Source organism: Trametes versicolor (assembly GCF_000271585.1).
Source record: "Trametes versicolor FP-101664 SS1 unplaced genomic scaffold TRAVEscaffold_2, whole genome shotgun sequence".
NCBI lineage: Eukaryota > Fungi > Basidiomycota > Agaricomycetes > Polyporales > Polyporaceae > Trametes > Trametes versicolor.
In genome coordinates this window covers 1,256,357-1,271,866 of record NW_007360322.1, presented here as the reverse complement: position 1 = coordinate 1,271,866, position 15,510 = coordinate 1,256,357, and the positions used below count along the sequence as shown (strand labels likewise).

The 15,510-nt window shown below is 59.6% G+C and overlaps 5 protein-coding genes across 5 annotated transcripts; 3 read left to right on the top strand and 2 right to left on the bottom strand.

Moving 5' to 3' along the window:
- Positions 1 to 363: 363 nt before the first annotated feature.
- Positions 364 to 2,514, top strand: TRAVEDRAFT_69049 (uncharacterized protein; the record flags this gene model as incomplete). The annotated part of the gene is made up of 5 exons (XM_008036045.1): positions 364 to 621; positions 683 to 732; positions 806 to 951; positions 1,023 to 1,417; positions 1,470 to 2,514. 5 exons carry the CDS (start codon positions 364 to 366, stop codon positions 1,977 to 1,979), a joined length of 1,359 nt encoding a protein of 452 aa, XP_008034236.1. The 3' UTR covers positions 1,980 to 2,514.
- Positions 2,515 to 3,216: 702 nt separating this feature from the next.
- On the top strand, positions 3,217 to 5,506 carry TRAVEDRAFT_141295 (uncharacterized protein). The gene is made up of 2 exons (XM_008036044.1): positions 3,217 to 3,609; positions 3,665 to 5,506. Exons 1-2 carry the CDS (start codon positions 3,601 to 3,603, stop codon positions 5,417 to 5,419), a joined length of 1,764 nt encoding a protein of 587 aa, XP_008034235.1. The 5' UTR covers positions 3,217 to 3,600; the 3' UTR covers positions 5,420 to 5,506.
- Positions 5,507 to 5,745: 239 nt separating this feature from the next.
- Positions 5,746 to 7,515, top strand: TRAVEDRAFT_141290 (uncharacterized protein). The gene is made up of 9 exons (XM_008036043.1): positions 5,746 to 6,012; positions 6,071 to 6,134; positions 6,220 to 6,305; positions 6,372 to 6,529; positions 6,594 to 6,615; positions 6,682 to 6,763; positions 6,819 to 6,851; positions 6,911 to 7,095; positions 7,162 to 7,515. Exons 1-9 carry the CDS (start codon positions 5,800 to 5,802, stop codon positions 7,279 to 7,281), a joined length of 963 nt encoding a protein of 320 aa, XP_008034234.1. The 5' UTR covers positions 5,746 to 5,799; the 3' UTR covers positions 7,282 to 7,515.
- Positions 7,516 to 7,603: 88 nt separating this feature from the next.
- TRAVEDRAFT_113719 (SET domain-containing protein) lies at positions 7,604 to 9,587 on the bottom strand (the record flags this gene model as incomplete). Its single annotated transcript, XM_008036041.1, has 9 exons — positions 7,604 to 7,810; positions 7,875 to 8,073; positions 8,127 to 8,338; positions 8,393 to 8,464; positions 8,523 to 8,903; positions 8,958 to 9,019; positions 9,074 to 9,154; positions 9,208 to 9,391; positions 9,456 to 9,587. 9 exons carry the CDS (start codon positions 9,585 to 9,587, stop codon positions 7,604 to 7,606), a joined length of 1,530 nt encoding a protein of 509 aa, XP_008034232.1.
- A 209-nt stretch (positions 9,588 to 9,796) lies between these two features.
- TRAVEDRAFT_56077 (RNA polymerase II-associated protein) lies at positions 9,797 to 15,131 on the bottom strand. Its single transcript, XM_008035776.1, has 20 exons — positions 14,752 to 15,131; positions 14,590 to 14,700; positions 14,411 to 14,539; positions 14,260 to 14,360; positions 14,029 to 14,202; positions 13,762 to 13,968; positions 13,507 to 13,705; positions 12,843 to 13,460; positions 12,206 to 12,786; positions 12,005 to 12,142; positions 11,801 to 11,952; positions 11,534 to 11,744; positions 11,148 to 11,465; positions 11,012 to 11,085; positions 10,524 to 10,957; positions 10,285 to 10,470; positions 10,132 to 10,233; positions 10,044 to 10,075; positions 9,909 to 9,988; positions 9,797 to 9,849 (listed from the first exon to the last, which is right to left on the bottom strand). The coding sequence occupies exons 1-15, from the start codon at positions 14,987 to 14,989 to the stop codon at positions 10,912 to 10,914; spliced, it is 3,297 nt and encodes a 1,098-aa protein (XP_008033967.1). The 5' UTR covers positions 14,990 to 15,131; the 3' UTR covers positions 9,797 to 9,849; positions 9,909 to 9,988; positions 10,044 to 10,075; positions 10,132 to 10,233; positions 10,285 to 10,470; positions 10,524 to 10,911.
- Between the last annotated feature and the right edge of the window lie 379 nt (positions 15,132 to 15,510).

The window sequence follows — 15,510 nt, the reverse complement described above, 5'->3', positions numbered from 1 at the left end:
GCTTACTCATCGTCTCCCCAGTAGTATATAAGGAGGACTCTGCAGGCCTCTGCTCTTCAGTCGTTCTCTCACAGACTGAAGAGTAAGTCCCACACTACCTATGCTTCCTTACATGTTTACTTACTAGTACTTGTAGCCTCTCTTTGTGCGGCTTACAGGTACAGTACTATGCAATCATAGTCGTTCTCTCACAGACTGAAGACCTCTCTTTGTGCGGCTTACAGCCTTCCAGGTTCAGAGTTCATCAGCCGGAACCCCAGATCGCTATATAATCGTCGTCCCCCCGCTCCCGTCCTCCTTTGCTTTCCCCCTCCGCCGTCCGCCACTGGAGCCCCCTCCCCCCTCCCCGCCCATCACGCCCGTATGACCACCCCGATGCAGCGGCCGACGCTGACAAACGTCCACATCCGCTCCGCCACCGACGCCCACAAGCTCTTCTACGCGGTCCAGGTCGGCCTCCTCCCCAAAATCGAAAGACGCCTCGACGCAAACGAACGTGCCGCCCTCCGCCCGGGCGATGTCTACGTGTGGGAAGAGAGGGGACCCGGCTCAGACTCGTTCAGCGTGAGCATGGAGCGGTTCACAGAGGGCAAGTCCTGGACGGCTTCGCGTGTGCGAGAGGTGCGTCTTCCCATCCCGCCCTCGCTATTTTCGTGTGTGCCCACGCGCATTCCCCAATCAGGATTTCCTCATGTATTTCGAGAGCCCCCGCAAAGGAAAGGGGAACGCCAGGTGCGTCGCTACAAGGTCCGAATGATTGGTGCAGATAGTGATGGTGCCCTCTTCCCCGCGCGGCGCGCATCAGGACGTCTGAAAACCAGGTCGTCCGCCCTGGGGAACAAGACCTGTACATCAAGCTCACCTATTCAGTCATCCGCGAGGACCTCATGGAAGCGTCCCACTCAAAAGACCCCGCCGACAAGCTCAAGAAACCTCCAAAGTGGCACATGAGTACGCCGCCGCGCATCTCTCGCATCCGTCTTTATCCCGACTTGGCTGACCGTCCTCGTACGTCACTGCAGACGCCTACTTTACGAAGTTGACCGAGGGCCAGCTGCGCACGATCGACGACATCCCCCAGGTGCGCGACCTCGTCGTGCCCGAGGGCATCTTCAGCAGCGCGCGGACGGCGAAACCTGGCAAGCGGGGCGAGGGCTCGCGCGCCTCAAACTCCACCGTCAAGCGCATGTACGCCCCCTTCCCTTCACATCCCACCCGCCGCGCGCGGTCAAACGACACTCCGCCTCCGCCGTCTCTTCCCCCCGGGCCCAGCTCGCTCGCGGGCACGGCGGCAGCTTACAGCGGCCCCCATGACCCCCACCTCCCGCCGCCGCCAGACGCGTTTCCGGCAGGTCCGCTCCCTCTACACCCACCTCCCGACCACGCCTCCGCGCTTCCCTACTTCTCTACTTCTGAGGTGAATTGGTACTTCTGACTGCCATTCATCCCGTATTTACAGTATCCCGCAGCAGCAATCATTCAACTCGCTGTCGCACGCCCTCTCGGAACAATTCATGTCACCCGACGACACCAAGCCGATGCTGCTGCCGACGGGCTCGACGTTGTCTTCGTTCGGCACGGCTGCAGTGAACCAGCCCACGCCCCACTACGGTTGGAACACCGATTCGGGCTACGCAGCTACCGCACATCGTATGTCGAACTCGCGCTCGCCCAGCTTCTCCGATGGCTCGAGACGTTCAACGAACTCCCCTCCCTCGCCTCTGAACATGTCGCCCACCCTGTCCAGCGCATCGACATCGTCCCAGGACTCCCCCATGCTCGTAGCGCAGACGCCGCCTCTGTGGGACAACGGCGAGCCGTACAAACCCGCTCCGCTGCTGCCCGCCAACGACGACATGCTCACGCCGCGGGTGGACCTCGTCCCGCTCGAGACGCTCCCTCGGAGCCATGTATACCGGCGAAGCCCGACGGACGATCGGGCGCTGCGCTTGCTCGCCCTGGGCCCCGGCGCGCGTTGAATCGCGCTCACCTGCGCCCGGGACGGGGCGTAACAGATTCGGAGGCGAGGCTACTCGACGCAGCTGCGGGCGCCGCGGCGCGCAGATCCATGATGGCGCCCGGGTCCGCGACCGGCGAGGGCGCGCTATCTATGGCCCGCACCGAGGTCGATGCGACGGGGCCGCACCTGCGCGCGGCGCGCATCACCCCGCTAGGATCCAGGGCGCCGCCCCCGAATTGCTTGACGCGCGTGCATGCGCGTTGTACCACCAGCGAGACTGCTCATAGACGCACCCGAGGGACTCGGACGATCCCGGCCTGTTCGTTTGTTCGCATATGTGGATTTTGCGCCGCGGGGAGGAGGGCGATCGGAGGGGGGAGGGGGTGATGCATGTGTACGTATACCACCAGCATTCGGCCATCGGACAATTTGGTCAGGACATTCGCATATATGGAATCGCGGCCGCGAACGGGGGCGACGATACCACCCCGCTCGTGGCTGCGCGTAGTGTACATAATAGCCGGGGATCGTAAGGACCCCGTTGTAGCAGTAACACGGCTTGTTTTGCTTGGTTTCCGATGTGATGCGTGCGGCCTATGGCGCAGGGCGAGTTAGGCTTAGACTCGCGTCCTGCATGTCCCTAGCGTTGGGCCAACATCTAGAAGCGGCGGGATAACTCCGTGGTGCCTTATGATCCGCAACGCTGGTGGAACGACATCGATATTGGAACAAGCAGTTCCTCCCATGCTGCTTAACTAAAATGAGCAACACCCTTTGGAAAGAGAGTGGCTGACTCTAGATTCCGACACGGAGATGGAGATAACGGTGTGAAATACCGGGAAACATGTCGGGATCCGGGACGAGCAGGCCAGCTTGCCAGAGTAGAAGCTTTCCCGCTTGCGCGTCGCACTGGAGGCCTCGACCACAGAGGTGAGCGTCCGAGTCGGATGTGCGGGGCGAGGCGTGTACACCGTCGAAGGCGAAGCGAGATCGTGCGCTGAACATTGAATGGGTGGCAGGCGTCGGGAGATGGTCCCGCGGCGGGGCGCACACAATCCGTGCCAAGTTCGTACGCTTGTCTGACAGCACAGCGCGCCGGGGCAGCGGTGCGGGCCCGGCTCCGAGATGCCGACTGGGCGGGAATGGCCATTGCGCTGCTGGAGGCAAAGCACGCCAAATCGGGGCGTCCTCTAGCGGCGGGGGTAGTGGCCCTGAGCTGCTTTAGTCCTTCCCCTCATCCACTCTCTCGCGCGCACACCCTCCAATCGAGCTCCATCGACGACCACGACGACCACCACCACCCTCGATCACGCCCTCTGCTGCGAGCAACGCGCTGTACGCGAGCTGCGAGCCTCCCCCACATCCTTGCGTCGGACGCCGAACGTTACTCATCCGTGGACCTGAATTCTGGACGGCGAGACGTACACCCTGCCGACGCCCAAGTCCGACCGGAACGTGAGCCTTGGTCCGTGCGATCGCCCCTGTCGTGTCTCGCCATCAGACAATTGTAGCTTGTGCCACTCAGATCCTTCGAGGGTGGTGAGTAGCCTCCTGCTCTCCGCCTCGAGCGTTACACACGTGTGCCGCACGGCAGTCCACGCATCTCGCGCCTGCAGAGTTGGTTTGAGTACTTTGTACCCATGGGGATCGTTAGGTCGTGTCTTTCCACCTTATTTCTGCGCGCTGACTGTTCACGTCCATCAGGCCGCCAGTATGAGCACGATAGCAGACGAATCGCCCCCTGATTATGACGTATTGCGCTACGTGCCGCCCCCCGTCGCCGTCGGTCTCACCAATCTTGCACCCTCTCTCGCACCCGGCGCCGCACCCTCAATACCCGGGCCCGCCGCAGTCGAGCTCGTCCCCGATAGCAACGCCGCTGCTTCTCCCAACAGCGGCACGGACGGCAGCGTGCGCGCCCCCCGCGCCGACCACACCAGCCTCCCCCCAGAACTGTGGCTGGAGATCTTCCGGTACGCGACGCACGTTCCCCGCGCGCGCACGATCGCACCCGCGGACCCCTTCACGCCGGAGCGGCCCGCGAACTACGCGTGGGGGATGAACTCGCCGATCCAGTCGATGCACACCAAATGCGTGCTCGTGCGCGTGTGCCGCGTCTGGCGCGCCCTCGCGACGGAGCTGCTGTACGGGCATGTCGTCCTCGGCAGCGCCCGGCGCGTGCAGCTGTTTTACAGGACCCTCTTTGAGAGCCGCGAGGCGGAGAGGAAAGCCATCGCCGTTGGCGGGGGAGAGGTAATGGGGCATGGGCGCTGGGTGCGCCACTTGGAGGTGCGCCGGTGGGCGCGGACGACCCGGTCGACCCAGTACTGGGAGTGTGTGGTGCGCTCTGTGTACATGTGCCCGCGGCTCCGCGTCTTCAGCGGCATATGGCAGGACCTCCTTCCGCAGAACCTGCCCGCCGCGCTGGAACAGTATCTCCCGAGTACCCTACAGGAGCTCTACTGGCAACAGGACGGCGTCGTCGTCGCGGAGAAGGAGCTTCCCATTCTGACCACGTCCTTCCTGTCCAAGTTCTCTACATTGCGTGTCCTCGATCTTCGCAAGATCTGCATCCTGGACGCGGAGCGCAGTATCAAGGACGTCCAATTTGTCGCGCTGACTCTCCCTCACGTTGTCTATCTAGCCCTGCCGACGTGCCCGCTCCTCCTGCGCTTCGCAAGCATGCAAGACATGCCCGCCCTTCGGTATCTCGTGCTCGATGCAGACGGGGCCCCGCGGACGGTATGGGCGCCTTGGGTAGTGAAGGAGCTCGCGAACTTCCTCGACAAGCACGGCCCGAAGCTCACCACAGTCGAGCTCCTCCCCGCCGTCACGCAGTCCTTCAGGCCGGGCCCGATCGGCATCTCCGCCTTCCTCTCGCCCACGACCTGTCCGAACCTCGACACGCTCGTGTTCGACTGCCGCGAGAAGGCGCTGTGCCCCTCGGGCGCTGCGCTCGCGCAGGTCGCCGACCGCGACGCGCGGGAGCACGCCGCGCGGGCCGCGGCGAGCGCAGCGGCGGGGACGACGGGGGCGGCGGCGCCGCTGCTCGAGGCGCCGCACCCGCGTCTGCGGCGCGTCGGGATCCGCGGGACGGGCATCAGCCGCCTGTACCCCAACAAGCCGTCGCAGGCGCAGGCGCACCTCGCGGTGCTCGCGGGCTGCCGCGCGTTCTTCCCCGCGCTGGAGGTCGTGCGCACGCTCGGCTTCCTGGTGGGCACGTCGACGGACCCGTTCGCGCCGGACGTGTTCATCTGGTGGACGGAGCGGTTCGAGCGTGCGGGCGTGGACTTGCAGGACGGGGAAGGCGTGGTGTGGTTGTTGGAGGAGGAAGAGAAGAAGGGGACTGAGAAGGAGAAGGAGCGCGAGCGAGGGCCGACGCCCGGTGACGGTGCGGGTAGTATGGTCGAGACCCAGACGGCCGAGAAGGAGAGGTGGGCGCAGCGGCAAAGGACGTGAAGACAGCGGCATCGACGGCGTAGACGGGACATTCAGACGCACCAGGAAGGAAGGAATATTCATCGCACATTGCACATGTATCATAACTGCACTCTACACACCGTTATAATATTCCGGCTTGCTTCACACTTACCGCAGCACCCTGAGTCCCTGACGCTAGGGCCCGGGGACAATGTCGCATGGCACCACGTGATGGCGGGGTGAGGGAGGTGCGCCTCGAGGCGGGCCTCGCGCCCTGCTTTCAGCAGGCCATCCATCACAGGCGGGCGACCCTCGAGTCGCGCGCGGCAGCCAAGATTTCTACTTTGCTCTCTATCTCTCATCGCGCCCCCGACGACCTTGACCACTCGATACCCGCTCGCCAAGCAGAAGCGCCCGCTATGCAGCCTCAGACGGACCCCGGGCTGCCCTCGTACAGCGACGTCCAGGCGGCGTACCGCCAGCGGAGCGAGCTCAAGCAGAACTTTGTCACGCTCACAAACGACCAGCTGGACATCCAGGAGCTCTTCCGCTCCGTCTCCGCCCAGCTGGAGAGCACACCCGAGATCGGCGAGCGGCACCCGCTGTGCGATGAATGGAACGAGCTGCGGCAGGTGCGCGCGTGCGGTTGTGTGCTACACCCTTGACGTCGTCCAACGGAGTGTACGGCAGAGACATCGGCGCGTCTATCGCGACTCGCAGCAGAACGCGGGCCTGTGCGCGCACTTCCTCAAGAGTGGGTTCCCCGCATTTACTTCACACCGGTCGGCCGCGTGTGTGTGCATGGTGGCTGAATGGCGTCCTGCGTCTTGCTCACACAGACTTTGCCGAGATCCTGGTGCCGCTGTCCCAGTCGGCCGAGGTCTCCATGGGCCAGAAGCGACAGATGATTGGCAAATTTCTCGAGGTGCGCACATCGATAGCGCTGCGCGTCGAAGCGCGGGTGCTGACCGCCCGGTGGGAACACACGCAGACTATTCCCGTGCACCTGCACGCGGCGAAGGAGAACGCGGAGCGCTTTGGCGAGCTGAGCAAGGAGGTCGAGGTGTTCCCGCGCAAGGTTGCGAGCACGCTGCGAATAAAGGCCGAGCCGGAGGGCTTCTTCGAGAGCGTCTGGACGGGACTCGAGGAGTGCGTGACCGCTCTCCCCATATCGATGCGATGCCGGACGATGTACTCACCGGGCGTCCGCTAGACTGTGCATGTCGATCTGGAACGTCAGTCCGCGGATCTCCCGCTGCTCGCCCACGTATGACGCTCACCGGGCTTCTCTTTTCCTGCAGACCCTGAATCGGCTCCTGACAAAGATAGTCAACACATTCAAGGTTATGCTCTCCCGCCTCGAGAAGCTGCGCTTCTCCTGCTGTACGTACGCGCCCCCTGAATGGACCGCACAGCACTCTGACCGCCGCCCATACAGTCGGCATCTCGCTTGACGTACACTTTAGCAGATGTGCGTACGCTGAATGGGGCCCCGCACACGTACTGATGGGCCGCGCACGTTCCTCCCAGACCAGTCGCTCGAGTCCGAGGGCGACATGCACGAGATGTCGCCGAGGCAGGTCCTCGGGACGATCGAGGACGACGCGAAGGAGATCGTGCTGAAGCTCACCGCGTTCGAGAGTGCCTGGCATGTGGTGCGACTGGCGTGCTCACGGCTCAATTCAGACCTCGCGCTTGCAAAGAGCTTCACCTCTGTGGGTTCTTATTTTATCGGTCTCACACCTGCAGCGTGCTGACTGACCCTTCTCGCTTGTGAGCAGTGTGTGCCGCCCATACCGCAGGCATGCGACAGCAACCTGCGCGCGGCTGCGTTGGTTCACGCCCCGCTCGTCGAGTGCCTCAATGCCTACTCGATGGGCAAATCGCCCGACTTCTACTGAAGCCTTACTTTCACGACGACCACCCGCGGCAGGTTTACGACCAGCGTTTCCTGCCCGGCTTGTACTTCACGTTCTTGACGACACACACATGCCTCACTTGTATCCCGTAGCTTTTCTGCAGTGTACCGCACGCAACCGGATTGTAGGAGGTTTTGTACTCTTGTTAGACGCCTCGTGTCGAGGCTGGATATGTATTGGTGCCCGGAGATGGTATATCCGAACCTTGTTATGCAATTTATGAGAGCCCGTTTGGAGGCTGAATTTGAAGGCAAAGACTAAAGCAATGTCGCCCTCTATCCCCGGGCGTGGCATACAGGTACCGCTACTTCCTGGCCTTCTTACCCTTCCCGCCCTTTTCTTCCTCCCGCCCGCGTTTCCTGCTCGTCCCAGAACTCGCAATCAATTTTACCCGCACGTCCTTCAACGTGCCCCGCAGTATCCGCTTCTCGCCCAGCCGGACGACCACGGCATGCCTCTTGTTCAGCGAAAGCTCTCCAAAGCGTTCTGGTGCAAAGAGCGCTTCGTCCTCCTGATGGTAGGATAGTGTTAACCAGAATCGCGCGAAACGAGAAGGAAAGAGCACAGGTCCGTACCTCCAGCGTCGTCGGGTAGTCTTTGAGGCGCTTCTCGAGCACGTCCACCGCGATCGTGAGCACGTCCTTGTCGAGCTTCGGCTTCGGCAGCTTGCTCTTCTGCGCCGCCTTCTCCCACTCGTCTTTCGGGAGCAGCAGCAGACGGACGAACGAGACAAGCTCCTCTGCGAGTTCGCAGTCCGTGCGCAGCACGAAGACGCTAATTTCCCATGAGCATACCAGCCAGTGAGGCGTACGAGAGGGGACACGCACTCGTCATCGGCCTCTTCGAGCCACCAGTCGACGCGCTCTTTGAGGTCGTGTTTGACCTTTTTTGCCGCGACGGACACGATCAAGTCCGCGCGGACTTCCACGACGTCGCCGGGGTTGCCCAGGCCCGAGAGTGGTGCGCTCAGAGGGACGAGGTCCACGTGGCCGTACCTCCTGAGGAGGTCCGAATTTGGTGGGTCGCCATAGGTGTTCCACTGTGTACTTCGGCATTAGGACGCGAGGAGGAACACGAGGAGATCTGGGCTTACAATTTGCTCTCCGGCCTTGATAGGTTTAGTAGAGACCATTTTGAGCTCCCGCTCATCGTAGAAGAGCTTTGCCTGAAAAAAGCAGGATTAGGATACATTAGGACGTGGAGGCAGTCGAACGTGGACCGACGTTCTCAGACTCGAAGCGCGCATTCAACATGTCTGCCATAGGCACCATAGCGACGTCTCCCGGATCCTCATGGTCTTCGTCGTCGGAATCCTCACCATCTCCTTCGATCTGCAGCTCTTCGGGCCCGTCGCTTCCGTCTACTGGCGCGGGCTCCGTGGTTTCTGCCGCATCGGTGCTGGGGGCCTCTTGAGAGTCCACATCCATGGCACTAGTATCGGCTGCTTCGTCATCCCCGTCATGCTCATCGCCGCCATCGTGGTGCTCGCCTTTCCACTGTTCGACAGTGAAGCTGCGCGAGAGGATGCGGCTGCCCATGAGATGGTACCGCTCTAGTGAGAAGTACTGCGAGAGCTTGTCTGCAGGGAATAAATCTGTTCGGCCCTGAGACGTCTGTGTGAGCGGAGCGTACGCAATGCAAGTGAGAAGGTCTCTCACTGTGATCGCCGGGACGAGCTTTCCATGGTAGTCGCGTTCGGCTTCATCCCTGCCTACTTTGTCTATCAAACCGGGTCAGGAGTCGAAGGAGTATGGTACAGCAAAAGACGACAGACCTACCACAGCAGTGCCCTGCAATTCGTTCAGGTCTTCCTGTCCCCAAAACATCGGTGTGTCGAACGAACTTGGGAGGGTAGCTGTTCACGAAGGTCAGTATATACACAATACATGTGTTTGAGGGCACGCTGACCCAGGTACCCGGACCACTTCGAGTCGGATCCTCTAGACTCCTCCCATATCATGCAGAGGATGAGGCCCGCCCAGCCTTCGTGAAGGCCGTGCTCTTTCCACGCTTGGCCCATGAGAGTGGGGAGCGAGCACGTTCTTGTTGACAACGTCAGCTCGCGAGGGATAGTGAATAGAGTATAGTCCTCCTGTAATACTGAACATCAGCTGGTTGTGGTTGAAACGTCGTGGCAGTAAGGGTCTGATACGTACGGGGATGTCCTGCAGCGCGATTGCACCACGTCCATGTTCAGGGAATTCCACGATGCCAACTTTCTCTGTGTCGAGGTTCCCATGTTGCAGCTGGAACCAATGCACGAACTCTGATGCGACCTGTTCCTGCATGGTGAATTGCACGACGCAGACGTTGCTGCTGTTCAGAAAATCCGGTGTCCTGAGCACTTTGATCGAGCGGCGACTCAGCGAGAGGATTTTAGCCGATCGTGGATGCACAGCCACCACGCGTGTTCCGTCATATTTGTGGAAATTTTCTTTCCTGGGAGCACGTCCGAAAATGGCAGGTTCTGTTCTTGACAAGAACCACTACCGCCAGCGGGCATGGAACAGTGCAACACACATCTCACGATAGTGTGAAATACACTCAAAGGTGCGTTTTTATACGCCCAAGACATCACGATACGTTTTACTTACCAGTCTGCCTGCTAGATGGCTCCCAAACGCGCAGCTTGCCAAATCTGCGAGTCTGCAGAATCGAAGTACACATGCGCCAAATGCCGTGTGGTCTAGTACGTTGAGCGTGTATCCTGTGCTGCAATTCACGAATTGATTTGCACTATTCAGTTGCTCTGTGCCATGCTACAAGAGACATCAAGGTAGCTCGGCGCATGCATGTCCGCACGTAGCTTCGCTGAATCAAAACCCACAACAGAAACATGTTCCGCGAGGCAGCCATCTGCGGCGTCGTCTTCGCGAACTGCACCCTCTCTTTTGAGCGAACAGCAGCAAGATATCCCTTTTCGTAGCACGAAAGGTACGCATGATCGCCCGTCTGCCAGGAAATACAGCCTCATCTGTGCGCCAGATGCAGCCGATGCCGGGACAACCCAAGAAGACGGTGCTGGAAAAGTAACAACCGACGAAAACGAGGTCCAAATCAGACCTTTGACTTCGCTCAACTGGCCTTACGTGCCGGAGGAATCTGCGTTCCCAGACCCTCTCAAACGAGACGATCCAAAACCGCTCCAGCTGCCTCAATACGAAGCGATAGGTCTGCCGTTTGGCTAAATGTTCTCTACGTTTTTCTCAAAGTGCACGTTTCAGCGACATCACCGGTCATTCGCCGCGTCATTGGCTCAAACCCTCGTCTTCGAGAAATTTTACGTTCGATAGATGCTCTGCGTGGGGAAGAGCGAGAAGAGGCGCTGCATGAAGCTCTGGGTATCGGCGAGTCGAGAGGGAAACTGCTTTTGGCGCGCGAGAGTGAGGAGGATAGGGCGGCACTGCGAGCGTTGGCGGAGGCTGTGGAGGGCGCCGTGCGCGGTGGCAAGCAGGACGCTCTGGGTCTCGACTGGGGTGACTGAGGGTGGCCAAAAGCAGTCGCCCACCTGTTGAGAGTCGAGTATGAATTACAAATGTACTAGGATGGATACACAAAGCACGATCGCGAAATGGGACGAGATATAGAAGGCAACAAACGAAAGCGCAGATATCACGACATGTCCTCGTCGGAGTCCGATATGACTTCCTTGCTTTTGCTGGAGACGAAGTTTGAGTATCGCGCACGAATCTCCGAGGGCTAGATCACTTACTACTGCTTTTTCCGAGGAACGGCGGCGGCCTCTTCCTCATCGTCGTCGTCTCGGACGGCGCGCTTTTTAGTGCGCTACATGATCATCATCAGCGTTGGCTTCTCGATAGCAACAATATCGTCCGGGATCCGCTTACCTTCCGAGGCTTCTGCTCCTCATCGTCCCCACTGAAGAGGGCGGCATCCTCTGCCTCCGGAAGCTCGCCACCCTCTTCCGCCGCCTTCTTCAGCTTTCCGCGACGCTTCTTCTGCTTCGGCTCGCCAGCGGCGCCCTCGTCCCCGCTGACGTTCTCCGAGCGCTTCCCACGCTTGGCCTTCTTCGTCTGCTTCTCGCGCTCCTCGTCGCTCTCCATGCGCTTCACCTCACGCGTCCACTCGAGCGCCTGCTCGCGGGCGATCCGCCGTTCTTCCGCGAGCTTCTCGGCCTGCTTGCGCAGCTCCTCCTGGCGCTCGCGCTGGGCACGAACACGTCAGCACCACTCCACGGGGTGGGAGCCCTCCGGGCGTGGGACGCGAGACGCACCTCTGCAGCGTCGAGACGCTCCTTCTCGGCCTGCCGCCGCTGCCGCGCGGCCTCGATCTTGGCCTGCGCATCGGCTTCCCACTGGCGCTGCGTCGCGAGGTGCTCTTCACACCGCCGGAGCATGCTCTCGCCGTACTTCCGGCGCTGGTCCGCGATGTCGCGGCTGTACGGGACCTGAGGGGACTTGTCGGCCGCGAGTGACGCGAAGAGCCTATACGCGACGTCGTTCAGGCACGTTCGTGAGGTAAGTGAAAGAATGGAACTGACTTCTGGCCGTGAGTCGCTTGCTCGATTGCCTTCTGCATGTCCTTGAGGGACCGCTTCGAGGCGGGCACAGACATGAGGAGCTCTGCCGCCTTCTGCTGAATCATAGCAATGTTGTAGAGTGTTGCCTTGTCCCATGGATGGAGATGTAGAGCCTGGAAACGAGATGAAGAAGGCTGCATAGAGGGTAGCGATCGTGGTGCTCACCTTCTGAGCATATTGTAGAGCAGTGTTCATCGCAGTGAATGACTGGTCCTTGTTCGCCTTTGCATACCACGCCCGACAGAGACACAGCAGCACAGGCACATTCTGGTTGCTGTAGAACCGCTTCGACGCCGTCTCGTACTGCCCACAAACGTCAGCGGACCCGCTCCAACATACACACGACCGACTGTCCCCACGACTCACACTCTCAATCGCCCGGTCGAATTCGTCGCGCGCATAGTAACAATGGCCCATGTTTGCGTACACGCTCCCGTCGTTGATCGACTCCCGCACTTTCGCGAAGATGTCTAACGCCTCGCGCGAGTTCTTCAGCCGCTTCTGTGCCTCATCGGGGGCGATGGTGCCCAGCGCGCCGCCGAGGTTCCCTAGGGCATCTTCTGCGACGACGATCGCTAGGCCTTGCGCCGCAATAGCGCAGAGAGGGTCGAGGTGTAGCGCCTTCTCGTAGAACTCGGCTGAGCGGTGGAAGGCGCGCTTGCGGTCCTCGATACCCTTCGGCGTGCCGTCACGGTTCTCACGCGCTTGGTGGTACTGGAGCCAGCCGGCGGCGCATAATGAGTAGACATCGTGCTTGTCGTGGTCACGGAGGGTGAGGAAGACGAAGTCTTTGGCGGGTTTGGGGAGGTTGGATTGTATGAGGAAGTGGGTGTAAAAGGCACGGAGGTTGAGATTGTTGGCCTGGGAGGAGAGAACCTGCTTCAGGAGTTCGTGTGCGTCATTGTGGCGATTGAGGCCCGCCAGCATTTGGGCTTGTCGAATTTTGGCTGAATTAAATGATACATCAGCATACTATATGGCAGTTTTGGGAATGCGGACTTGCCATCGACATACTCCGGATGCCTTGTGAGGAGCTTCTCGTACGCCTCCTTTGCCTTCATCTCCTCACCTTGGTCCTCGTATACTCGCGCGAGGTTATACAAGATAGACGTGGACATCGCTTCCGCCGTAGTCGAATCAAGACCCGCAGCCTGCGTGAGCGCAGTCTCGTACAAGGTCTGGGCTTCGTCGAGATGGCCTTCGAGATGCTGCAAGGCACCGAGATTGTTGACCAGCCTCGGTTCGGTCTTGCCGCTAACCTCGCTGTTCTTCAGCGCCTGCTTGTACGCAAGCGTCATCTTCTCGTGGCTCTCGTCCTGGTAAAGCTTGGCAATCTCGATGAACATCTCGAAGTCGTCCCCGAGCTTGCGCACGGAAGAGCTAGGAGGTTGTGTGTGGCCATTGGCGTGTGGTAGGCCATCTGCGGGGGTGGTGATAGCTTTGCTGACACGATCGAAAAGCTCGCGTGCACGTTTCTTTTCCTCGACTTTATCTGCGCTAGACACTCCTGGTCGAGGCATCGCTCGCAGGGAGGCGAGCATTGCCATGAGCTCCACCGACTTGGGGTTCGCAGGCGTCTGCATGAAGGTGTCGAGGGTATGGATAGCAGCCGCAGGCTCCTCTGATGCACAGTCAGTCGAGCCCAGATTCAAGACAAATCAGCGTACCGTTTTTCACCTGCAATTGTGCTAAGCCGATGGTTGCAAGAACGTTGTCCTTCTTGGTCTCCTTCGCCTTCTGGAAATGGGTCATGGCGTCACGGATTGAAGCTTCTTTGTGGCATATGCGCCCAGCACGGATGTAACCATCGCACACAATACCCTTGACATCAGCAAACTGGATGGTGCGCTCTGCGAGCTTGAGTGCCTGTGTGTGTACCACATGTTATAAAATTGAAACGTGGACACGCCGGAGCTACTGACCCGTTTGGTCTGGCCCTTCTGGAGGAACAGCTCGCATAGGGCGTTGGCCGCCGCAGAGTTCTTCTGGTTGGCATTGAAGGCCTTCTCAATCAAGCGAGTACCTCTGAGAAACTCCTCCCTGCGGTCCTCTTCAGACTGGGCCTCGTCCTTGCTGGTGTTGAGGGCCTCGATGCCTAGTAGAAGCTGCGCAGACCATTCCCCAGGGTTCTGAGCGCCAAACGTTAGGATACATATACCATGAGTGTATAGGTACAGCAAAGACCATACCACATCAATACTGCGCTGCCACGCAGACTTCGCCTTGGCCTTATGATCCATCGCCCACAAACACAATCCAATTCCTATGCGAGGGTCAGGATGGCAGTTCGGATTTAGCTGCAGAACCTTCTGGAAGAGTTTGAGAGCCTGAGAATATTGTCGTCGTGCGTATGCTATCTTGGCCTACATTCTGGCGTTGAGCATGGGCGTTGTGGGGAAGGGGAAATGTGAACGACATACTTTGCCAAGCAAAGCCACAACATTTGTCGGTTTCTCAGCGAGCACCGCGTCGAATGTCCTCGCGGCGTCATCCCAGACGCCAGTGCTCAATTGGAGAATGCCTGACGCCTGGGTGAATATCCGAGCAACAAGCAGCCACAGGTACGCTTACCCCTTGTAAGAATAGCAAGCATCGTGCCGCTTTGCCCATTCTCTGATGCAACGCGTTCTCCATCGTTGAATACTTTCGCGGCATCTCGGTTGTATTCGTCCCGGATCTTCTCCTTAATGACGTCTTGCCCTAAGCAGGACTGAGTGACATGTACAACGACAAATGAGGAAAGGACTTACGAGCATTAGGGAGCTTCAACTTCGGTGCTTTGGAGGCTCGCGCGATGTGGAGGTTCGCTAGGAAGGAGTAGACCGGTGGTAATGATGCTGTCGCGCCGGTGGCTTGAAGGGCTACAATCTTGTGTGAGAAGTCACGACAAACTGTGTCTAATGCACACATACTTTCGACTGCCGTCTGCGCGATCTTCTCCGCCGCATCCACAAGCCCTCTCCGCCAGTACTCCGCCGCAAGTCTCGTCCATATCCACACCTTGCACTGGCCCTCTCTGAGCACCTCTAGTAGATCGTCCGGATTTGGGTCGAGGTTGTCTAGCTCAATAGTAATAACTTCTTGTCCACCTAGTTCAATGTCGATTGACCGGCCAGGTGGCGGCGGAGAAGGTGACCCAACGCCGTTCATGACGTTTGAAGCTCCCCCTCGTTGACAAGCAGGATTCGTAGGAGAGAGCTACCCAGCACAGTTATAACACGCCCAGTAATGGGGCCACAGAGAGAGGCCGACCGAACGAAAGCTGGAGACGGCAGAGAGACGGAGCGTGAGCGAGAGAGTGTGGCTAGTATAGGACGCATCTCATAGGCGCCCAATTGACAGGCACGTCCACGACGCGTTGTTTGGCCCTATTTGCACTACCGTCGGCGTCAGCGACTGTGCCTCCGTCGCCGCCGCCGTCGACAACGACGACAAGGCCACTTGCGAGCTTCTCGTACATCCAACACACTCCCGGAGTCGCAGACCATCCTCCAAAGCCACCTCGGCATCCATTAGAGGTCTCACAATCCGCCATTACACTGGCCAAGTCACGACGCTCGCCGTGAGCCACTCGCTCTCCTACGAGACCACATCGACGTTCGCAATCCGCATTTCAAGACCCCATTTTGACATCCTGGACGGCGCGTGCTAGACTCGACCCTCAGGGGACG